This window comes from Betta splendens, chromosome 4, assembly GCF_900634795.4.
Source record: "Betta splendens chromosome 4, fBetSpl5.4, whole genome shotgun sequence".
In the NCBI taxonomy this organism is placed as follows: domain Eukaryota; kingdom Metazoa; phylum Chordata; class Actinopteri; order Anabantiformes; family Osphronemidae; genus Betta; species Betta splendens.
Genome location: NC_040884.2, coordinates 21,901,228 through 21,926,102, shown reverse-complemented (window position 1 = coordinate 21,926,102; position 24,875 = coordinate 21,901,228). Strand labels below are relative to the sequence as shown.

The following is a 24,875-nucleotide window of genomic DNA, read 5'->3' as shown; positions in this document are numbered from 1 at the left end:
ACGCTGCCATCACCGCGCTCACCGCATCCACAGCCAATCACCAGCTGTGCGGCCGCAGCAAGCGGGGGGGTAGACGTCCGCCACGCAGCTTTCCTTTGGGAAGACGAGGCAAATCAGAGAGCTAATCAGCGGCGGCTCGGACTGCGGAGGTGAATGCAAGTGCAACAAGCTGGTGATGCTGATGGGAGCTGACAGAGAGAATTGGGAGAGGATCAAGAGACACCCTTACTTAAGGAAGCTGTTTCCTCAGCCTGGAAAACTTTGATTTAACGTAATTGAGTACTCATCAGGGGGTGAGAATAAGCAAAGGGAGCCTGGAGAGAGTGTGTGGAAGGCCCGCGACGCCGCAGCGGAGCAGGTTCTACCCCTGAACGCAGCACGGGCGCCGGCAGTTCCTCACACAATGCTTGTTCGTGTTCTCTGCTGTTTGCTCAGAGTTGTTTGTGCTGCGTAACAACGGCGTAATTACCGTCCCAGGGGCATAAATAGCAAGTACATTAAGACTAATTCTATGCAGAGCGCTACAAACTAGCCTGGTTTATTATGGCTCCGTCGTACATACTAGTGCAGCACACATGGACAAGCGCACACGCGGGTTCTTTATCTCCCGGCACCATAAACACAACGAGGCAGTGAATTATGGAGTGCAAGGACTTGGCTTGGTATCAGAGGGAGGCTACAGCGCCGCTTGTTCGGATGTTAATTAGTTTGGCCTGTTTGCATTTTTATTTATCTGGTGCAGAGAGTTTGAGCCGGTAATCTATTCACAGTGATATAAAGAGATAAAACTTGAGCTGGGATGAGGTCGGCCAGCGAAACTGCTGCTTTCCTTAAATTATTCATCAAGGGTTCAGCGCTGAGTGGCGTCCCATGCATTTCAAAGTCACTTCAGCCGAGCATTTATCTGCTAAAGGTACATGCTGGGGACGGATACGGGCTCCTAATGACGCATCGCGCTGCCCGCCCCTCGCCGTCTCGCCGCTCAGCATCCGACGCCTCCGTGAGATACGGCCCCCCCTCTCCATTACCGTCAGCTGGACGCAGACGCCGTATCGCCTCCGCCGCCTCCTACTGTATGGAGCGGCGCGTCAGCAGCAGCAGCAGGCGTGCACCTGTCGGCCGAGTCCGACGAGAGACGGGGCAAAAGCACCCCCCCCGCACGTACGACCACCCCCCACCACCACCACCGCCAGGCTGATTTACAACTTATGGCCCTTTTCTCCTTCATTCCGCTGTCATTGAAGGAAGATTAGATGGAGCCGATTGCTTTAGACATCAAACATCTTACAGTCCATCCATCAGAGTCACTTTCTATGCAGCCTCTTATGTAGAGAGCTTTCTGGATGCATTCACTGAGAGGATAAAAAAAAAAAAGAAAAACACTGCGTCCAACCTCTTGCTCACCCTCTAACCTCATCCTTTCTCCATTCCACAGTCAACTGATGCTCACTGGGATGTAAGGGCACTCTTTGCTCCCTCGTCCCTTCCCCCCACTTTTTTTCGCCTCCCTCTGCTTTTCTTCCTGTTTTTTTTTCCCCCTCTCTCCCCTTTTCTTTATCGCTAACTTGTGAATGGCAGCCAATCAGGGGCAGAGTCGCCTCAGCTTCAGCCTCTGTGACATCCACCGCCAGAAGTGATGCACAGCTAGAGAAAGAGAGAGGAGGGGATACAGACAGAGCCGGGGAGGAGGAGGAGGGGTGGGGGGGGGGGGGGGGGGTGAGAGAGAGTCAGAGAAAGAGAGACACACACACAGAGAGGAGATGATAGAAAGAAAGTGTAGAGGAGGAAAGGGGAGAGGAGCCAGAGAGCGGGGAGGAGAAATGGAGCGAGGGAGGGCAGAGGGAGAGAGAGAGGCATAGAGCGAGCGAGCGAGCGAGGGAGGAAGGCAGCAGACCCTCTCTCTCTTTCTTTTGCTCACACACACACACACACACACACTCATACACGTTCGCACCAGCTGTGCTGTTGTCAGTCTTGGAATGTAAGCACAGCCGTGAGGAGTCAGATTCTCCGCCACTAAGCACCGCTCTGGAGTAGGAACACAGCACCGCGCTCTCAGTGACACAGATGGATGCTAAGCTGTGAAATCAAAGGTAAGGGCTTTTCTTCCCGACGCATATTAGGGGAAACATTCTGCATTTTGTCTGTCTCCCGACTCCAGGGGATGCTCTGCTCCTTGCACTGACACGGAGCCAGACCGAGGCAGCAGCTCTCTCACGCAACTTCAAAGAGCTTGATAACAGTTAAACGTGCCCGCACGGAGCGATGAGGGGCTCCATGCGTCCGTCCGCTTCAGTCCGGGGCTCATTCACTGGAACGACTGCGTGAATGACACTCGAACGGGAACTTTGGGCTCCGTAATGACAAATGCTGAAAAACGACTGCCGCTAAATGTTCCAGCTCCTGGTCATTCCCTGCAAATCGCTCACCGCCGAGCTGATGACACTTGGGAACTTTGGGGCTGGCGTCGTGTCTCGGGGACAAACTGTGCTTCCGCTCAGACGCGCATTAACTTTGTGTGACTCCAGAACACTCCGACACCTGCTGAAGCAGAGGCTGAGCCGCGTGAGCGCCGGGTGCCGCTATCTGATGAGACGCCGCAGCGTTCGTATCTGTCCAATAGGTGCTGATCACGGTGCCCGGCTCGGAGCGTGAGCGTGTGCACGTCCTCCTCAGCACAAACTTAATCCGCCCCTTCCCTCTCCTCTCGCACAGACAGCTTTACAGTCGCCAAAGTGATATATTAGGCGATTGCAGCGTGCACCGGGTCGCCCGTGTAGCGCCATTATTGTTTAGTGCGAATTAGCCACTAACATGCTCCCTGAATTATTGTCAGATGTGGAGTGACCTTTCACTGTGGAAACAAAAAGCCGTGGAAATCCATCCTCCCACACAAGCGCAGAGGCTCTCATGAGCTTTCAGACAGCTGCTTTCAAATGTCTGAATTGTATTAGTAAAACCACAAACCGGGGCGAGTCAGTGCATCCCTTCAACAGAATAATGTCAGATGCTGAGAATAGTCGTTTTAAATTAATTCCTGTCTTAGTTGCTCGTCTTCTGTTGTTGAGACTTTCTTTACCACAGGTAAATTAAACCACTCTTGTGATGCACAGAGTCTCCCGACAGCAACGCGCACATTAAAAACACGATGCATTTCATTTCGCTTCAGTGTCAACGTGCCCCCTGCAACAAACAGTGACCCCCCCCCCCCCCCCCCCCCCGCGGAGTCGCTTTTCAATGAGCAAGTGTGCACTGTATCACAAAATTGCTTAGAGGATTTCAAAACATGAGTAAAGCTCGCTGAGGTTCGCCACAGACTGCAGCCGCCGCGCGCCGGCTTGCGCAGGTCTAGGGCTCCACCAAGTGGCGGCCGGCGCAGGTGCGGCCTCTGCACCGACGCCCCTCGCTGCCGGAGCCGCACTCGGCCCCAGCTCGTCCGTCGGTATCGGCAAGCAATCTCTGGAGCCACTCCAATGGGCAATCAGCGCGGCCCGCGTGCACGGCTCACGTGCGCGGCCCGCGTGCACGTCCAGCGAGCGCGGCCCACGTTCGTCTGTGGGGCGTCAAACAGCCGAGACGGCGCTCGTGACCCCGGCTTCGTGACCTTGCAACAAAGCGCGGATTTCGCCCCTCGAGTGCGGCAGCTCTACGTGTTTACGGCCCGCTGACACGTGCTACGCTGCCTTGTTGAATTCCTCGGCAGCGCGCGAGGCTGGAGCTCAGTGCATTTTGAATGGCAGCGGTTTGAGTCGCGGGCTGGAGGCTGCGGATGCTAAACCGCACGGCCTCATCAGGGCCCGAAGACTGTGGTTTAGCCGCTTCCCTCCGTTTTATTCTGCTCTATGTCTAATTCACCACGGTTCCACACGTCGCCCGGCCGATCAAGCGAGTCCTCGTGAGCGGCTGCAGCGCGCGCCTCAAGGCTCATCCTCCAGCGTGACACTGATCCCGAGCACACAGCAAAAAAAACACCTAACAATCCGGTTTCAAGGGGGGAGACGTCAGCGGCGTGTCGGCGTCAGGCCCCGTCTCCTGACAGGAATCCGAGCGAACACCTTCAGAGTGTTTTACAGGTGGAGGATGAGCAACAGCACCCTGGAGCAAAACGCAGCTGAGAGCAAAGATCTGAGGGAATGAAATGACATGATGCCTCTTCATGTCAAATAAAAAGTACAATGAAACTAAATGTAGAATAAAAACTTGCATCCCACTATAACTATACTAAGACGGATGGACGTACTGCACATGACCCCACCCTCCTGTACCGTACTGTATGTGGGAGATAATAGACAGTAAACAACCACAACGCTGCAGCCGTGTGCTGAAAAGATGCTAAAGGCTTTGACCACGCAGAGGACAGAGAGTTCATCCTCCCATGTATAGACTGCTATTAATTCATTATGCATGCAAGAGCTCTTAAAAGGTTTAGCAACCACACCTCTGCTGCCCACTGCCCCGGTAATTACTGTCCTACTAAACCCGGAGAAGTGCTTAGTTGCAGAGCCGCCTTCACTGTTGGTGGGGAAACCTGGCGCTCCGTGATGGGGTGTACTCACATTTACACAGACTAATGTGCAACGCTGTGCTTTTCTGCTCCGGCACATCCCCATAAACAGCTACTTCATATCAGATCAAAGATATTCTTATTCAGCAAAACAAGAATGTATAATTTTGCATATTAGAGAAATAGAGCGCGGCAGAGGCTCTGCCAGAATCTGCCTGAGCCAAGATTAAGAGGAACAACCCTGGACAACTACTTTAAACGCATATTTAACAATTTGCTCTGCTCACATCTCTGGTTTTAAAGCCAAGCCACATAAATTAATCTGATCATAAACAACTTTTTTTTTAATAACCAGCACTCTTTAATAGGCTAAGTAGGCTAAGTTGAGATAATTCAGCTTGAGTCTATAGGCTCTGGCACGGATTCAGCTCGTGCTCGCTCATCCTTTAATGAAGTGTTTGGACCAATTCTGAAAAGACACAACGGCCTAATCCTTAATAGGCGCACCACATCAAAGATTAATATCCAGAATGCTATTAAAACTCAAGGACAGGCTGGAATGATAATTAGAAAATGCAATCACAAGCATCAGACTCCATTAATTGCGAGGCAGCGTCGCCTGATTTGGGGAAACGCACATGTCACATTCACGGCACGTTATGGACACAGACGGGCGAGTAAAAATAGAATGAAACCCCCCTCTGCCCACGTGCATTCAGAGGACGATGCTGCTCTGGATCTCTGGATCAGTCCAGATCCTGAGCGCTTTGGGTCCAAAGACTCTGCACAGTACGCTCTGTACGTCTGAGTGCTGCTTCTTGAAACCTCGATGGCGAGAAGTATTTGATCGACTCAGTCAAACAGTCTTTTAAAGAGGGCGAAAGCGTTGTTTAGAAATTATGGCTGATTAAACAAAATCAGCCGAGTTAAACAGGGCGAATGAGAACGAGCAGTGTTTTATGTTGAAATCTCATTAGCTCACTTATTTGATTTCCTATTCAAGGGATTACATTCATTTGTATTCTGCGCTTGACTTTCATCAATGGAACCATAATAGTAATTTGTTCCTAGACAGTAACGGGCCCTTTGTTCGTCCCGATACCTCCGGTGACATTTGAGCCCTTATTTAAAAGCTGGGAACAAAAGCAGGGTGACTGATAAACTAGCATGTGCCGGCGCTCCCCGCTCCCCGAGGTGCCGAGCGAACGCTTGTCAGGATAACTCGGCAGCTGCAGCATCAGCCTTCGGAAACGCTGCTAAATGGTCTCTTTGAGAAAGAGAGGAAAGATTTATTAGGATTAACTTCTAAAAGCATCAAATATGCATGCACGCCCAAATTACCTATCAGCACCAGCCGCCTTTGGAGACGGCTCCCGGAGACGCGGAACAGCTCATCACAGCTTCAGTCCCGACAAACAGAACCCGGCCGCGGTTCTGGTGGCACCGCTGCACTCTGGGGACACAGTCTATGGAACTCGCCATCACCAATGGATGCTCAAACTCTCAAATTCAAATTTGTGGAAGGCGACGTGAGGAGAGGACGGAGGGGAAAGGTTTCTCCTCAGACGCACTTCAGCGCGTGGCAGAGAACGTTCTGCTCCCACAGTCGCCTGCATTAAGCCCAGGGAACGCGCTCGCCGGCTTTGAAGCGCTGTTTGCATATCATCAGTAATGCAACTTATAATTACAGAAGTGCGGCTCGCTGCTTTAGTCCCCAAACACCGGGAGAGGAGATAGAAGTGCTCTTTATTGTGAACTGCAGTGGATTTACTAAAAGGCAGCTTATTCACACAAACAGCACGTCTCCATACGTCGTACAGGACAGCCTTTAATGAAAGGGATGAATATTCAGCTCCTAGTCTTCCTCAAATCATTTGGCCTGATCTCTGTTGATTCTATTTTTAGGTGGTTTCTGTTCATCAACTTCTTTTTATTATTACAGTAGGTTCTGAATGCACTGCTGATAATAAACCCCCACCAGTGAATTTATGAATCTGTTAACATGAGGAGACTCCAGCTGCTGGTTTCATATTCGCCCTCTTGGAGTGTGCGAGCAACCATTTGGACGTTGGATTGCTATAAGCATGCTTTGGGTTTGTTATGCATTGCTCTGTCATCATGAACTGCCGCGGAACCAGCAGCTCCGGTTTAATATCGGCCATCGCGCTTTGAAATGAAACTAAATACAAATAGCTGCTGCTCTGATAAAGCACAATGCAGCTTATCAGTCAACTCCTGTGTGTTTAAGTGCTGCCCTTCTGCTGGCAGCGCGCTACTCGAGTGCTTCTGCTACTCTGCCAGGATGTAAAGCCTATTGTCAAAGAGATAGAAAGGTATCATCAAAGTGCTTTCTGACTAAAGTTTCCCTTTTTTTGCAGGGATCTAAGGACATCAAAGAGGGGAATACAATGCCTGTTCTGATGACACTGCCTTTCAGTGTTCATCCCATCACAAGCTCATTACCATAATTCAGACATTACCCAGGACATTTGCCATCTGATTGGGTACCATGATAACCAATCAGGTTCTGCTCCTGCTGATGCTCTCCATCCTGTGGCCCACTGTGGCCCTGCCGTTCACACCTGGGAATATTGGGAATCTGTTTGGGATGACGGAGAGTGACGGGAGGATTCTACAGCGCTCCAAGCGAGGATGGATGTGGAATCAATTCTTTCTGCTCGAGGAGTACGCAGGAAACGACCATCAATACGTTGGCAAGGTAACGTAACAGGTGTCTGCTGATTAATTACAGCGGGTTTAGTTGGCAAAGTGGTGTCGGCTGTAATTGGCTAAAGACAAATGTGCTGCCAGAGATGTGGCTGTTACGTGTGCAGGTAACGGACGATGAGACGCAAACCGCTCTGTAAGAATTGGTCTTTGTCTACATTTAGATTTTGAGTAACATGAATCTTAATAGTTACTCAAATCAGTCAATTAGTACGAGTCACGTCAGCTACAGCTTCGTCTTAACGACACTTATTTAACACCAGGGCCATAAAAATACTGTTCTCAACTCGAAAATGGTGCTTTGAGAGAGAGAAACGCTGCAGAAACGAGGAGGCAGTGGCGCCCATTGCTCAGCGAATTCAAATCACGCCGACACCTCTCGTGCTTTCCAAGGAACATTTGAGGTGTTGCGTTGGGCCAGAAAACAGTCTCGGAGCAGAGGAGCGGCTGGGAGACCAAATTAAAAACCTACAGCTCTTCCAAGACACTTTCCTCCCAAGAATCACAAAAAGGAGACTTTGGGGACAGCGCTCCCCCCACCCCACCCAGATCAGAGAGGTTCCTGTCAGCACACCCGTGCTAGCACTAGAAAGACAGGTGTGATGGAAAAAGCTGCAGTTATCAACTCGAGGGAGGGAAATGAGGTGACTGTCGACAGCCAATTTTCTCAGAGGAAGCTGGCTTTCATCACACACCTCATTCTCTGGAGTAAACAAGTGTCTTGCACAAGGTTGAGTAGGGGGGTATGACAACTTCTTTTGCAAAAAGAGGAAAAAAAACGACCGTCCCGATATGATGAAGAAAAAGAGAGAGAGAGAGGATAGAAATAAATGGAACGGGAAGAGAAGAAAAAACACATCAATCAAAAAGGGACGATGAAACTCAACCTGTGTTAGGTGATGAAGCAGCAAAGCAAATGCCAGCGCTACAGTAATCGGGGCCATCGCTTGAAGCGGCGCTGACTGCGGTGATGTGGCTTTCTTCTCCACTCTCTGATGCTTCCTGGCACCTAACTTCTGTGGCGTGACAGCGAACGCATCGCTGGCTCCTCACTCTTCTCCTGTCCAATATCTTTCACTATTAAACTGTCAGAAAAACACGAGGCTGTAATAAATTGCAGAGAGGGGGGAAATAGGGCGAATCACACCGTCCCGTTGTGCTCTGGATGCGATCCGTATCAGTAATTCAATCAGTTTAACTTGGGAGCTTCACGCCGACGGACAGGCTGCGGTGGCGCCGAGAGGCGATACATGAAGTTAAACAGGGAACATGAAGAGTGGGGACCAAGCAGGCGAGTCATCAGTTAGACTGACTGAGGCAGATGTGATACATGTGATTTAGCATCATCTCCTCCATCGTCATTGGTTCAAGTCAGGTCCGTTGTGAAATTGAGCAAATTGAAGACATTATTCAGGCTTATGAGAACACGAGAGTTTCATTCACAACTTCTTTGAAAATTCCACTGACTAAATGATTATCCAATTATTGCATGAGTAATTGTCACACTAGAATTTCGCTAATAAATGAATCGTACAACGCAGCCACAAAAACAAGTTCCAAGATGGATGGCAGCTAATAAAACAAGATGTACAACGGCGGAGCGGAGAACGATGCTCCTGCTGCAGCATCCGGCGGCTCACGAGCGGCTAAAAGGTGGTGATCTGAGCCTCAGAGCTGATGCCAGGAGGCGACTCGGGGACGGGCGGTGGTTTCCAGGATCCCACGAGCGGAGGCCCCAAGTGCAAGGCGAGCAGCTGGTGCCTTCACCACAACAGTGCACCAGAACATTGGGCCACCGAGGACTTGATCAGGTCACTGGTGCTTTACTTTGCCGCTGCTCCACCCTTCAAACCAGACCAAGAACCAGGCTTCAACAGTCAAACATATACAGTAGATACGAGGTCATCACAGGACGCAAGACCACCCACCAACTGCAAAGGTTCATTGAGTTCAGTTATGTAGAATTAAAGGATAAACATAAGGAACGGCTTTTGTTACTTAAAAGTAAAGACATTCATCAGAACATTCTAGTAATTTTTAATAATTGATAAATTATGGTGATTTTAATGCAGAATGCCAAACTCCACTGATTCCAGCTTCATCCATATTCAAAGGCGCCGCTCTCTCGAGGCTGTGTGAAATTATACCACTTTTTTTATCCGTCTTATGACACGTTGTCGACAAAATAATTACTGGATTAATCGCCAGATAATTGGAAGGTTATCTGATAACGGAAATCAATGTCGGGCGCAGCTCTAATAGACAGCGACGCAAGGTGGGGCACAGCGAGGGATCGAAGGCCCCGATGGAAGACGCAGGGATGATGAGTGGGACCGAACCGCCGATGACGAGACGGAGCGAGTGATGATGAGAGAGCAGCGCTCGGACGGAGGGAGAACGGAGATGTGGAACCACCAGCAGAACCAGAAGGACTTTCATGACCAGCACCATGAAGATCATTTAACGGCCGCCGCGGTCAACACTGCGGGAGACCTTGTTTATTTCGCATTCAATCAAAGCTCTCCAATCAACCCCACACACTCGCTAACTGTCACTTGAGGTGGATTTCTTGATTACGGCAATCAAATCTGATGTAAAGAACAGTTGTGTAAGGCCTTTGTTAGGGGAGAGGGGAGTGCACCGCGGCACAGGCTGCTCTGCGGCTTACGCGCTGAGTGACACCTCGGGACGATAAGGAAAATAACTGCATTAGTAAAAGTGAGGCTTTACGGACTTACTACGGTTCAGTGGCAATTGTCAACAGTGGAGAGAAGCGTATATTTGACGATGGATGCAGCGGCGGCGCGTATCGAGCGTAACACCCTCAAATCTCATTTTAACTGACTTTCACGGGGCCGTTAATGTGCGAGCGCTCGCTGTGTGCAGCTGTGCTGCCCTACTTCTTAAGGAGGGCTGTGAAGTGTGAACACTTGCAATGCTGAGCAATACGAGCACAAACTATGGATGCAGGGGCGCGTTTGAAGTCGGCTAAATCCCATTAAACTCCTGCTGCATTGCATTGTCTCGTGCCTTGTAAACAAAATGCTCTGCCCCGAATTTGAATATTCAAGGTACAGTAGCTCACTTTGTTGTGTTAATACGTCGTCAATAATTGTCCCTGCAATTTTGCACGGTGTTGTGTGTTTTTTTTTTTTTTATGTTTGCCTTCATTTTCTAGAAGTTGAGTGAGGTACAGAAAAACACAAAGCTCACTCCAGAAACTGTAAGCGGTAAAATTAACATGTACAATGCGTTGGAGTACAGTACTCCAGCAATAAAGTCTGGGGAGAGAGAGAGAGAGAGAGGGGAGCAGAGTAATTATTGTGTATCCGTTTGACTCTCTGTTTTGCTATCTCCTCTTCGCAGCACAGAGCAATGCTTAGCAGAGACCTGACAAGAATTGCCAATGATTTTGCTGCTTTACTGACAATTCCTCAGTGTTTGTGCAAGCCGATTTAACTCATCAAGGCTCTCCTCTGTGCTTGTGTTGTAAGGCCTTGAAAAGGCTGTGTTTGTGTTGCAGGGCCTTGAAAGGAGAGCCACTAAATCTCTGCAAATATAGCGTGGTGGAGCGAGCATTTGATTTGGTTAAGGCTGTGCAAGAAAACACTTTGAGTATCGATGCCGTTTTTTTAGCTGCTCTACATGCACAACGTTCATTGTTCAGAAACTCACCTCTGGTTTACGCTGCACTTGGTTTGTACACAATGAACTGAACTATGTATTCATTCGCTGAATAGAAAACGTATGGACTGGAGCATGAGGCATGTTCCTTAGAAAGCCAGCACACATCTAATAACAGGGAGAAGTCCATGCGCTGAGGGCTTCTATGCCCCCACAAGCAGTAAAAGAAATATAAAATACACACTGCAGACGGTAAAAACTCCTATTATCCTGCACAAAGCTTGGCTGCAGAGAGTAGAGGCTGCTTTGAAGACTCGCTGTGTTGTTTTTGCTTCTGAGGTGTCTTTTTTACAGGATTAACAACCAAGACTGTGAAATATGGAAATAATCGAATGAAAACTCGCAGAGAATATAATCAAAAGATTTGGGGAAAGGAAGCAATTTATGTGGTTTGACATGGTCTGAAATAGCCCGAGCCTAATTATTACACTGTAAGCATGGAGGTGTTCGGAGAGAGACTGGGAGGCTGTAATGAAATATGTTTGTGCTGCAGAGAAGAGTTTTGCTACGTGAGCAAGGACCAGAATCTGTTTAATAAGAAAAAAACTGAGATAAAAACTTTTTTCCCCTATTGCAATAATTGAACGCACACATACATATTTATAATACATGAAGAAAACAGCAATGTGAGAATTCATGGCTCTGCTTACGAAAAGCCTCCCGTTGTTCATGATCAGCAGCAGCTTCACGTTAACAACGGGCATCGATCCTCGTGTGCAGCTCAACTCATATTTCCCAACAACGAGCGTGACAACATGCGACGATCGGCGCTTTTATGAAGTCTGGCTAATGGATTCATCTGCATGGAGACACTCAAACAACTCCAAACACCGCGTATCGCTCATTTGAACTTGACAGCGTCTTGTTTTCACGTGCGTCCCCGTTATCTCGGATCCGGAGCGCGCGCGCTCCGATTTCCATCCAAACTCGAGCTGTTGACATCACCCTTCCAAGTGCAGGGAAAAAATAATTAGTTTCCTCTCAGCACGCAGACATTAATATTAATAAGTTACTGACGTACATTCTGTCCCTAACTGCTTGTCATTTAAAATGTGCGCCCATGAGACGGCGCTCTAAATAGATCTGCTGACAGATCCAGTACAGTAATGAGCTTGAATCAAGTGTCTGTCACGGTGCGGCACCATTACTCCGCTATGACACCTGGAGCTGCTTCAAGGTGATGGATAGGTCAGAGGTGACTAATTTTAGCGATTGTGGCTGTAGGACAGCTTTTCATCATTTTTCAAAGACACAATTAGGAAGAAAAATCTTGGACTAATCTGATGTGGAGTAATGGAGTTTGTCGCAGTCGACACCGCGGGTCAGGAGCGGATTCCTCTTCGGGTTCACACCATTATCTCAGAGATCGCTGATGTGCCAACAGGTTTAAATGTTGCTAAAGTAGCTTCTGGAAAAGCAAACCAACAGTAAAACCAAGAGTTTAAAGGGGAACACACATGAGGCATCACAGGAACAATAGCTTTTAGTCTGCAGCTAATTCTTCTTCCTGATGAGACTCGATGTTTGAGATCGGTTCAAGGTCATGTTTGTAGTAAATGTTTGTAGCTCATAACAGAGACAAAGCTGTTTCATCAACGACAGCAGTATCTTCTAATTAGAAGCCCACTCTATTGTCCCAAGTTCCACTCTAATGGCTCTTTCCTACTCGCAGCTGCACTCAAACATGGACAAAGGCGACGGGAACGTGAAGTACGTCCTGACCGGAGACGGCGCCGGCACCTTGTTCTTGATTGATGAGAAGTCCGGGGACATCCACGCCACCAAGAGGCTGGACAGGGAGGAGAAGGCCATGTACACGCTGCACGCCAAGGTTCTGGACAGGAACACCAACACCGAGCTGGAGCCCGACACGGAATTCAACATCAAAATCCACGACATCAACGACAATGCACCCAAGTTTGCCAGGGAAATCTACTTCGCCAGCGTCCCTGAAATGTCTGAAGTCGGTGAGTTGCACCATGGAGAGCTGACTTGCAAATGAGGGGATCTGAATTTGACCAGTGCTGCTGTTTTCTGGGCTACTCTGATAAAATATGCAGAAGGTTTTTTTTTCTGTTTTGGGTTGTTATTTTCTTTCACAGAACATTAACTTGGGAAAAAGGAAAAAAAAAAAAAAAAAACGAGGAAAGCAATCACCAAGAAACTCTGTGAGGAAATTACATAAAATAGTTGCAGACATGTTTTATTTATTTAAGAAACGATCAAATTAATTACTTGCAATTCTTAGATTCATCCTTTCCTGCACAGTGTCCTGCCGTCAGAACCGGCCGAATGCGACGCTGCATTGAGTTCTTCAAAAGCCATTTGCTGCTTTTGTGATTGGTGTTTGTTAAGTTGGGCTCATTGGACATTCATGCCCAGTAATGCCATTTGCCATGTTTAATAGGCAGAAATATTGAAAGTTTAGATTGTCAGTCTTTCCAATTAAGGCTTTGCTTCACTGACCTCCCTTCATTCCATTCAAGTAATATAAATAAAGCGAGCAGCGTGAATATAAACAAAGCTTATGAAAATTTGTAAATAACTCAAAATCAATTCTCAATTAAGCAACCACAAATTAATACAGGGGGCAATCGAGGGTAAATCAGGAGCCTAATTGTCTATATGACAAATAACGATGCCCTGTTTGGAATGAACAATGTTAGAGCTGCACAGATGCTCAGGTGGCTCAGGGTCACCAGCTACTTGTCTCAGGACTAATAAACTGCCCCATGTATACATTCAAACTGAACACAGTGGTAATCGACCAAGTCAGCCATAAAAGAAATCTGCAACTCCCCGTTACGCCACCAGTGCAGGGACTGAGTGGGACAGATGTTCAGGGGGTCATTAGTATGCACAGAGAGCGCCGGGCCCGAGCAGGACGCGGCAGAGGACTCCTGAATGCCAAGGACAGTATCCGCAATGTGCACGATGCCGAAACGCTTGGTGGATTACGCAGGACTTAATATAAGAGAGACTTCAGTGACAGGAAATGAGGGACCGAGCACTTAACTACGGCTCTGTGCTTTTATTTGTGCTGATGATTAAGAGCACAGGGCGTCGCGTCCCTGTTTCCTCCAACTGCCTTGTGTGATTGTGTTATTTGGGTCATATGAATGGTTTCATTATGCGGCGTTGACTCTCAGTCAAGGTTTGCTAGATCAAAACTCCAGCTGCAATAATGCTTTAAAAATAAACTCAAAAAAAAACAAAAAAAAAAAAAAACAACGGCTGGAGGAATTTTAGACGTGACGAGAACAGCAACAGAAAATCAGCCTCCACTTAAAGTATTGATGAAGCAGAACCTTCACAGTCTCTGATGTTCAGAGCAGATCCAGGACCAGAACGCTGCGCTTTAATCGCTTCAGCTCCACAGTTTTGGCCTCCGCAGCAACAATGGCTGCTAATGGTCTGTCCTTCGAGCGTTTCACTGAGGCGCTTTGTGGCCCAACAATCTGACTAAGCGCACGTCGTTTGACGTGAAAATGACAGATGAGTCATTGTTTACCAGAGAAAGACCAGTGAAATTAGGGAGCTGCTGTTCCTAAAGGCTCATTACGATGGTGCAAAGTGCTGTTAGAGAGGCAGAGGAAGCAAATATGTTAACGCAGCTATTGGGTGTTTGCAGGTACGTCTGTCGCCACAGTAACTGCCAGTGATGCCGACGATCAAACGTACGGGAACAGCGCCAAGCTTGTGTACAGCATCCTACAGGGACAGCCGTATTTCTCTGTGGACTCGGAGAACGGTAAGTCGAAGCCAGCGGGGCGTCTTGGATGCAGCTTCCTGTGTTACGCAAGACTACAATGGGAACAGGAGCCTCGCACTCAATGTCTCTGAAAGCAGAGTGAGAAAAGGAGAGAGAAGGAGCTCTCGTTTCTGCCGAACGTGCAAAAGTCTAAAGGAAAAGCAAATGTACTGTTACTGCACACAGATTAAATGATAGAGATAAAACTTCAGCTGACAATGCAGCAAATTACGTCAAGAACTCATTAGCCAACACTCTCAGACCCATTACAAGTTCCTGGCCCACGACAAGGCTCAGGCCAGAGATCTCAGAAGTTCAGACTGTAGCGAACCTGTTTCCTTCTGTGTCCAGGCACCATCAAGACGGCGCTGCCCGGCATGGACCGAGAGGTGAAGGAGAACTACCAGGTGGTGATCCAGGCCAAAGACATGGCCGGACAGATGGGCGGCCTGTCCGGAACCACCACGGTCAGCATCACCCTGTCCGACGTCAACGACAGCCCGCCGCGCTTTGCTAACCGTAAGCGTCCACCGCCGCCCTCGCCATCACAGACTGGCGCGAGTCACTGAATGCTTCCGTTCGCACAGATTCCTTCAGAGTGACGGCAGTGGAGGCCACGGAGATCGGAGGCGCCATAGGTCACATCAAGGCCGACGATCCAGACATCGGCCGCAATGCCGAGATGGAGTACAGCATCGTTGGCGGCCATGACACGTTCAAAATCATCACCGACCAGACCACGCAGGAGGGAGTGATCATCATCAAGAAGGTAACGTCCACTCACGACTCGCGCCTCAAACGTGAGAACGAGAGAGAAGCATAGGGTCGATGTGCATTTGAATTAGCACACTGAGTAATAGGAGAATAGGACGAGAGCTCTGTACACCCACGACTTCGCCTGCAGGCAAACCTTAGATGACTGTACACATGCCCAGTGCACATACAGAACAAGACGGACAGACTCCAGTAGGTTCAGAAGAAAAACCCTGTTAATGCTCCCATTTGACTAATATCATTACTTATTGAGAAGTGCCTCCATGCTGTAACTTTGGAGCATCTGCAGACTCGCTCTCACTCCGCTTTAATCTAAATTACACTGGCGCTGTCGTTTTATCTCGTCCTAATACACGCGCTTCGCTTCAGTGAGGAGACAGAATAGTAGCGTTAGAGATTGGAAACAGCCCTAGATAATGTGCATTTATGTAAGAAAGACGACACAACTTATTTTGGAGCTATAAAATCAGATACAATCGGCCTGTGAAATTAATAATATCAAACACTCCTTTGCTACACACTCTTTTTAGTTTCCCCCCCAAGATCAGCCAGATCAGTCTTCCTCACTAGGATTTGTAACTTACAGTGAGATAAAGGCAGACAAATGGAATGAATGAAGTGCCTGTCAAAATCCTGGAGCCGGCCTGTTTTTATGGAAAAGTCTCGAGCGTGACTTCTGATGCTCTTTCATCTCCAGGCACTGGATTATGAGAATAAGAGGGACTACGAGTTTAAAGTGGAGGTGAAAAACACCTACTTGGACGCCCGGTTCATCCACGGTTTACAGTTCAAAGACTACGCCACCGTCAGGGTGACGGTGGAGGACGTGGACGAGCCGCCTGTCTTCTCCAGGAACCCGTACGTCATCGAGGTGCACGAGGACACGGCCGCCGGCAGCTTCGTGGGCGTGGTGTCGGCCCGCGACCCGGACGCCGACAGCAAGCCGGTCAAGTAAGCGCCAGAATCACTGCTGGCTCCAAATTGAAATGAATCAATGACCCGCGAAGGAAAGAGTTCCTCCACCGCACGCTTGCAACACCTTCATGGCGTAATTTGATTGTTTCAAAACGCATTTGATTCTACGAGTAGCAAATCAATACGAAAACAGGCAACACATGGTGGAAACACAAAGTCACCTCCCATCACCTCCTGAGAGCCGCAACAAAAATGTGCCCACTCTGCTAAATCTAATCCATCAGCCAAGCCATGTGTCAGTGCAGAGGGGGAGAGGAGGATATTATTCATGGTTCCCTGCTGGTGATTTCCCCAGTGGAAGATGGCGGCGGCCCTGTGAAGCGAATACAGACACTGTTTATTTCCCAGAATTATGTAAGCCCTCTGCAGCGACGCCGAGTCCAAGTGAAAGAGCCTAATTTGCTGTATGGATTCACACGGCCCGGCGCCGCCACCGCCGCCGCCCCACACATATGGCGCCCGGCCGTCTCTGACACGGAGACGCCGCACCCGCGGCCCGCGCCGCGCGCCATATTGTGTTGCATATTCAAATTTCAGCGCGGTGCGAAAGTTGACTTTGACAAATGAGGAGGCGCGAGGGAAGATGTATCATCTTCTGACAGTGGAGGGAAGGGAGCACGTCGTGCTCGGGAAACAACAGGCAATGTACTGTGCAAAACATCTTTATGAAGTTAAGAAGTACTTGAGTGCGTCTCCTGTGAGCGCGGATTTGCTCAAGCAGAGAGGATCACAAGTGCACTTCACTCCACAAACGCTATTTCATGTATGCGGCGGCGCCGGGTAGCAGATAATACGCGGCGCGCTCCATATTTACAGATGTGAGTCGTTATGTGTTGGTATAATTGTGCGATTCTTTCAGATACTCCATTGATCGGCACACGGATCTCGATAGGCTGTTTAACATTGACGCCGTAAACGGCACCATCACGACGCTCAAAGCGCTGGATCGAGAGATGTCCAAATGGCACAACATCTCCGTGGTGGCGACTGAAATCAGTAGGTGTGACGCTGAGGTCGTACGCCGACGTCGGCGGGCGCCACTCTGACGACCGCCTGTCTGCTCGTGTGTTGCAGATAACCCCCGTCAGACGACGCGCGTGCCCGTCTTCATCAAGGTGCTGGACGTCAACGACAACGCCCCCGAGTTTGCCATGTCCTACGACACCTTCGTGTGCGAGAACGTCAAGGCCGGACAGGTGAGTGCAGCCGGGGGGGGCGGAAGGAGGGGCTTCCAGGCAGTAGATTACAGCCAGCCGCACCGTGATGTACATGTAGAGAGATGGAGGACGAGCAGGTGGAAGTGGCTTTAAGCAGGAATCATCAGTGACTTCCTCCCTGACACTCAGAGTCTGAGTGGACGACGTTGGCTCCCCGTCCATTGTGCCGCTGACACTGCAGGCAGGTGTTTACGTAAACCACACACTGCAAATGACTAAATTATACAAACACTCATCTCTAATTGCAGATTAATTCAGTGTCTATCTGATTGGCCTCGCTTTATTGTGTTGTCAGGTCTAGACTCGCTTTGTGAGGCAATGAATCCTAATGCTCAGACTTTGCATTGTGCGCTTGGAATCGGTCGCTGTTTTGAGTCCGTGTGCTCGCTCTCCTCTCGGCAGCTGATTCAGACCATCAGCGCCGTGGACACGGACGAGCCGCAGGTCGGACACAAGTTCGTCTTCAGTATAAACCCCAGCAACCCAAACTTCACCATCGTTGACCGCGAAGGTACTTTAGCACCAGATCAGCTGATTGGTTCATCCCTCAGGAACGTTCCAGTTTGTGACGATGCTAACGATGTTCCTGCAGACAACACAGCCAACATCGTGACACGGAGGGGGGGCTTCAGCCGGCGCGAGATGAGCATGTACTTCCTGCCCGTGGTCATCTCGGACAATGACTTCCCCATCCAGAGCAGCACTAGCACGCTGATCGTGCGCGTGTGCGCCTGCGACAGCCGTGGCAACATGCAGTCGTGCAACCCGGAGGTGCTGCCCTTCTCAGACGGCCTCACCACCGGCGCCCTGGTGGCCATCCTGCTGTGTGTCATCATCCTCCTCAGTAAGTTCCAACCTGACGTTGCGTCCGTTGCAGGTGTGGGGTTCGGTCTTTTCCATCCCAGCCGCCTGCGCTGCTGCTGCTGCAGCTGCAGTCGGATCCGCAGCGTTCTAGCCGAGCTGAACCGAATCTCCACAGTGACCTCGGGTTCCTTCCCAGCGTTGGTCGGTTTGCATGCGAGACTGATGTTCTCATGCTTCACGCTGCAGCCAGTTCACAGTCAATACTGTGGCCCAGAGTGATGGAAAAAAATGAGTGAGTCTCTTTACCATTTCAGAACTGGGCATTGATCGAGAACTTGGACCACTGGTAGCAATCAATAAAATGTTACTGAAAATATGCATTTGTGCTGGCAGCCGCTGCCGTGGCCATAAGCAACATCAATTCATTTTGATTTGATTCTCAAGGATTCGGCTGCATGAAATACAGTAAACAACCCTTTTTCCTAGGAACTTTGGTTCCGTCCTCGGTAACAAACCAAGCAGTGGCTTTAAATCTGCCCTAACTCAACCACAGACGTGAGCCCGAAGCCTGGACTCGGGCTAAACGGTTCAACCTCCACAACTCCAGCAATAAGTCTCCAACAAACAAAAGGTCAGACTCGGTCCCGGACTTTCTCCAGTCTCAAGTTAAGCTACAGCAGCAGTGGCCATCGCTAATGCGCCCATGAATCTATGAATCCCTGTCTTCTAGTTAGGAGCCTCCAGCTCTGAGCAGAAGCTGGATTTTAACCCCTTCCTCCGACCACAGCACCAACTTTAACGGGCTCCATTATAGATCCGCAGCATACTGGAGGTTAAGCCTCCTTCCCTCCTCTTGAGCAAAATATCATGACATCTGCTCATTATCAGATGCTTTTCACGCTTGAAGCCTCCTGACAGACTGTCTCATTCACCTCCGCTTGACTCCAACAGGCAGCCACTGGGCTGGAACCGCTCTCCCTATCTGCTCGTCATCATCGCAGCCCTCGGTGCTGTCTGAAAACGTAGCGGTGGTCAGTCCCCCACCCAGCCCATGTAGAAGGCAGTGTAATTAACACCCAGGTGGGAGGCAGGCAGACGTCTATTGTACCCGCTGGTTTAGGGCAAAGGAGGGAAATGAAGGAGCGCAGGTGAGGCGGGAAGTGTGCTGCTCCCACACGACGAGCGGTGGAGGATTGGGAGTCTATTTAAAACACCTGCTGCCAAACTGCGCCACTGCGTGGACATGTGCTGCCTCTGCAGCGCCTGGCTGTTATAGCGGTACATACACATATAGAAGCTACTGCATGCTTCCCGTCCTCATGACACACGGCTAACGCTCAGCTTCTCCGTTTTCCCCGCAGTGATCGTGGTGCTGTTCGCTGCGCTGAGGAGGCAGCGGAAGAAGGAGCCTCTGATCATCTCCAAGGAGGACGTGAGGGACAACGTCGTCAGCTACAACGACGAGGGCGGCGGAGAGGAGGACACGCAGGCCTTTGATATCGGCACGTTACGCAACCCAGAGGTGATGGATGCTAACAAGCTGCGCAGGGACATCATACCCGAAATGCTGTTTCCCTTTCGGAGGACGTCACCTATAAAGGATAACACGGACGTGAGAGACTTCATCACCGGGAGGCTTCAGGAGAACGACTCGGACCCCACGGCGCCTCCGTACGACTCCCTGGCCACCTACGCCTACGAGGGCAGCGGGTCCCTGGCAGAGTCCCTCAGTTCACTGGAGTCCGCCGCCACAGAGGGGGACCAGGACTACGATTACCTCAGCAACTGGGGACCCCAGTTCAAGAAGCTGGCAGAGATGTACATAGGGAAGGGCGCCGACAGGGAGACCTAGGCGCAGCCAGGCCGGCCTCTTCTGCTGGTGATCTCCTTAACTAGCCACTAGTTGCCAGCTAGCGCTGGGCGACCCCCCCCTCAGACACGGCCTTCTGATGCGGATCCAGACTCGAACTGTGTTGAATCTCCTCATTAACGGAGACACAATAGAATTACTGTTTTTGGTCATAATCAGTACAGATGCCTTTGAAGTTTAGGGTTTTTTGTGAACTATGGTGTGGACTGTGCGTTTTGTAATTGACCTGAGCGATAGTAGTATTGTATACTATCAGTGTTTAATGGGAGCCAGGGACGATCTCCATGGAATACTGTAAATGTTTTTAACGATGGACATCCTATATCCTATTTGCTATATCTGTTTGACGAGCAATGTTCATGTGAGTGGTTGGTGCAGGTGATTTGTCAAACTGTGAATTCATTTCATCATGTAGGTGTAATATGTACTGGAAAGTGTATGTTGTAGGAAACCGTCATACACTGAACTCATGCTGTTTGAATGCTGGCTCATATTGTTTTATATTTATATTTTTATACTTATTTTTCTAATAAAATTATGTAAAAATTGCTTCTGTGGCTGTATAAAGCAAACAGATCAAAAATGATCTATATTATATTATATCAATAATTATCTGTATTATATGCAAATTAGAATTAACTTATGTTTGTATTTGTGAATAGATGTAAAATGCCGTCACTCTGTCAGGAAGAAAAAACTGCTGTTTGTTTCATATACAGTTTATTCTGCCTCTTTTGAAGCAGGTGAACTTTCACCTTGTGCTTAATGAAATGCAGGAGGGTTTCGTGGGGTAACTCCCCGATCAGTCCACAGCCGTCACTGCTTTGATTCTCCTCACGGCGTCTGTGTTAGACGTGCGTGGGGGGAACGGACGGCCCCTGAACGCACCACCGCAGCGTCTCACCTCCTCTCCAGGTGAGATGTGAGGCTGTTTACACTCACACTCGCAAGAGTCAACACACGTTGTCCAACAGGACAATGACCTCAAACGTGACCTAAGAGCCGTGTGTCTGAGGAGGAGAGTGACGTGAGCGAACCTCTACAACCTCTCACATGAGAACGGGAGAAGGTGTCCAGCAGCTTAATATTCCACACACAGACAAACAGTAGGTGTGGGTTCACTGATGCAGTTGTTGTTTGTGCTTTTCTGTTCTGAGCGCTTGCTTGTTTGTTTGTGGGATCTCTTTAGCAGAGAAAGTAAGATTTAAAAAACAGCTAAACCTCCACTACTACATACTATACTCAAACTATAAAACACAGTACTTAGAAACAGGGAACAAAGGTAGTAAATGCTTTTAGTGACAATACAAAGAACTCCATATGGTCGGCAAATATTTCGTTCTGCAGAACAACGGGCATCTGTGCAGATGACTATAAAAAAGCCCTGACCTCCAGCAGCTGGTTGACAGCAGTGTCGCAGCAGAACTAGGAACCAGTGAAAGGAACCACGGTGGAAGCTCCGTTAAAGCTCCTACTCTGCTCTGGTTGAAAGCAAAGAAAGTCTGCAAGTCTCAGTGTCCCAGGCCGTTCTGAGACAGAAGCAGCAGCGCCCTGAGTTCCTCGTACAAGCACAGACACTAGATTTGATCATATTTCCATTTCCAACAGCTTTTCCTCTCGCCGTATGAACGACCAACTTCCTGAAGCGCTCCAGCAGCTGGTTTATGCGCCGACTGCAGGTTGATGCCATACGTTCATCTTTCATTTTTGGGGGGATGCCCCACACAGGGCTCGTAACCAACGGCCTCCTGTCGCCGTTCATAATGCAGGAGGCATTTTTACCGGCCTATTGTGACTGGAACAGATTAAAACACGCAAAGTGAGCTATGACTACGCAGGTGGGAAGTGACAGCGCTGGCTTCCTCAATCTAAACCTCGGTCTGAACCAATTAAAACACTTTCCCGAAACAAGTAACAAGCCTAATTTCTCACATCCAGCTTGTCGTGGCCTCAAATACAACATTAAAGGCATTATTTTTAACGCATATCGATCACATAACTGTCCATTTGACTTCTTATAAGGCCTCCGTTCCCCCTTGAGTGCAGAATTGATTTTCCTTTTACCAGTAGAAACCCACATGTGGTAAAAGGCCAGTGGTGAGACGCATGCCATAAAAGCTTTAAAAATAATCCTACTAAGCCATAAATACTGCGTGTGGGTCGGGCGCGGCGGGTCGTGCATCTACTGTAGGACTGAGGACAACAACACGGCCTCACTTTGAGGCGTGACACGTGACGCGCACAACTACAGCATGTGTTCGTCAGCACACGAACGCAGCGCGTAATTCATCACACTCAGAATTCTATTCACACAAGAAGGTCAGTTTTACCATTTCTGGACCACCTGAGACAAATGATGAATGTTGCTTGTCATCGCAAACAAACAAACAGACGAAGTCACTCCCAGACGTTACAGCACACGCGGAACGGGAGCCAGGTCTCCACAAGTGGCTCCGGGAAGAAAAAACTAAATGAAAAACGTGTCCAAGAGCATCTAGAACATCACTAAACGTCACACAACTTCGGACAGGGAAAAACAGCAGCTAGTTCAACCCCTGAGATGCTTCGTCTCATTTTCCAATTTGAATTTATTTTCTGCATTTGTTGGCAGAAATTCCGGCGTGTGATTATAACGTGCAATTTAAATGCATGGAGCGATAAATTCTGCTCTGCGGAGTGATGACGAGCTTGCGCTGCCGCATGCATGCACGCCGCCTCCTCTTAAAGCCTCATTACTGTTGTGGCTGTCAAAGACATGAAATGTGACCACAGCTGAGACTCCTGCAGCGGCCGCGGGCTACGACCGGCGCGGCGTGAACCTGCCGACAAGCACAGGGCTGCCCTTTAGGAGGGAGAACGGCTCCAGAGCACAAAGGGAAGGCAAGGCAGCAGCGGCCACGGCCCGCTTCGCTGCAGTCACCAGCGAGAGCAGGTGTGAACAGACGTCGTATGACCAAACAAACTGTTCTTCTGAAGAATCTTGGTGAATGGTCTCATTGTTTGGCAGCTCGGTACGCTGGCCGGATTCAGTTAATTAGTATCTGGCTCCCTCTACTGGAGAGCTAAAACCAGAACATGTGATGCTTCATCAACATCATCATCATCATCATCCTGTGATATTCTATTTAATCTTAATGTAATTAAATAACTTTTCTAAAGCTTTGACTACAGGAAATGTTTTAAAACCGTTCTCCAAATGAGACTTATCTGGACTTCATTAAGTGCAGATTCTACCTCCAATAATAGTCACTTGAAGGTAAACTCAGCTTTTCTAAAATCTTGGGACGGCGGCCAGCAGAGGGCAGCAGAGATCTTTGAACACAAACCTGGACCTGCCATCACAAGCTTCCCTTTCATGAAACAGGCAATAAAAAGGAATCAAAGTCCAAATGTGGCTCAGTTAGTACAGCGTTTGGGAACAGAAGGTCCTGGGTTCAAAGCCCACCAGAGCATCAGCGCCAAGTGTGTCCCTGAGTAAGAAACTTAGCTTCCTGGGCGCCGCACTGTGGGAGCCCACTGCTCCGTCAGGGGGCAGGTAAAAATGCAGACAATAATTTTCCCAATGTGGGCTCAATCAAGTTCTATTATTATTATTATTATCTATTATTAATAATATTATTTTTATGTTTCCATATAAACAGGAAAACAAGTTTTAAATAAATGATTGGTGTAAAGACAATCATTGCTGGGAATGAGATAATTTTATAGTGGTAATAAAAATGGAGCCGCATCGGTTCTTTGTGTCTTTAGTGGCGATAGTTTTAATTGTGACACTGTTTAGACGTCAGCTAACTGTTTCCACAGCTACCAACCACTGCGACTGTGACAAACAGCTGCTTTAATGGACGTCAGCGTTTGTCAGCTTCAGGGATGCAAACGCAGGTAAGAACGTCCGGATCCAGGATGATCATCGGAGCGTTCCTCCAGTTGTGCGACTTGCAGCGATCCGACATGCACCTCCATAAATTCACGCTCCATTAAGCTGCTGCCTCAGTTAAGCTATGATGAAGCACTGGCCGTAAAACATGATGAGGTGAAATCAGCAGCAGCTCCGGATGCCTCCTCATTAGACGCCTTATGTGAGCTGCAACACCCAGCATTTACGATCACGGATATTTTATTTCACGTTACACAGATCATGGAGCGTTGGGTTCGGATGAGATGTCAGACCTGTCTTTTTTTGTTTTTTACCACATGTAAACACAAGAACCCTCCCATGTACAGTATTTGCTTCTAAAAATTTCAATCAGCTGTTGTTCAGTGGTAACGCAAAGAACATGATATACTGTATTAATACAAATTATTGGGTTTCCGGTTTTGCAGAGCCAGCGCTTGTCGCCCCTGTAGATAATCTGAGCGGCGGCAGTCTCTGGCTTTGTGTGTGGAGTGTGTTCCAGGGGTCAACTCTGATCTCATCTTCTATTTTCTGTGTTCGTTAAGCTCCATTCTGCCCAGCGTGTCCAAATAGGGTAATTCTGTGTTCAATTAAGCAGGGCAGACACAGGACATTCAACACAATGTCAATGAGATGCCACTAAGAGTAAGCCATCAATTTGATAGACAGTCAGA

At 48.8% G+C, this 24,875-nt stretch overlaps 1 protein-coding gene across 2 annotated transcripts; it reads left to right on the top strand.

Annotated features, from left to right (window-relative positions):
* The first annotated feature begins 1,873 nt into the window (after nucleotides 1-1,873).
* cdh10a (cadherin 10, type 2a (T2-cadherin)) lies at nucleotides 1,874-20,855 on the top strand. 2 transcript variants are annotated; one of them, XM_029145965.3, is made up of 12 exons: nucleotides 1,879-2,093; nucleotides 6,883-7,223; nucleotides 12,588-12,882; nucleotides 14,547-14,666; nucleotides 15,018-15,185; nucleotides 15,254-15,435; nucleotides 16,138-16,391; nucleotides 17,275-17,411; nucleotides 17,490-17,611; nucleotides 18,035-18,143; nucleotides 18,225-18,476; nucleotides 19,798-20,855. In XM_029145965.3, the coding sequence occupies exons 2-12, from the start codon at nucleotides 7,014-7,016 to the stop codon at nucleotides 20,286-20,288; spliced, it is 2,340 nt and encodes a 779-aa protein (XP_029001798.1). In that variant the 5' UTR covers nucleotides 1,879-2,093; nucleotides 6,883-7,013; the 3' UTR covers nucleotides 20,289-20,855. The 2 variants fall into 2 exon arrangements, with proteins under 2 accessions (XP_055364467.1, XP_029001798.1); XM_055508492.1 differs by having other exon boundaries at nucleotides 1,874-2,093; nucleotides 18,035-18,476.
* The last annotated feature ends 4,020 nt before the right edge of the window (nucleotides 20,856-24,875 follow it).

Bases quoted from the DNA above. Each gene is read 5' to 3' on its own strand.
- cdh10a (XM_055508492.1), top strand. From the start codon at position 7,014: ATGATAACCAATCAGGTTCTGCTCCTGCTGATGCTCTCCATCCTGTGG. The intron at 15,186-15,253 runs GTAAGCGTCCAC...CCGTTCGCACAG, and splicing joins CCCGCCGCGCTTTGCTAACC to ATTCCTTCAGAGTGACGGCA. The intron at 15,436-16,137 runs GTAACGTCCACT...TTTCATCTCCAG, and splicing joins GAGTGATCATCATCAAGAAG to GCACTGGATTATGAGAATAA.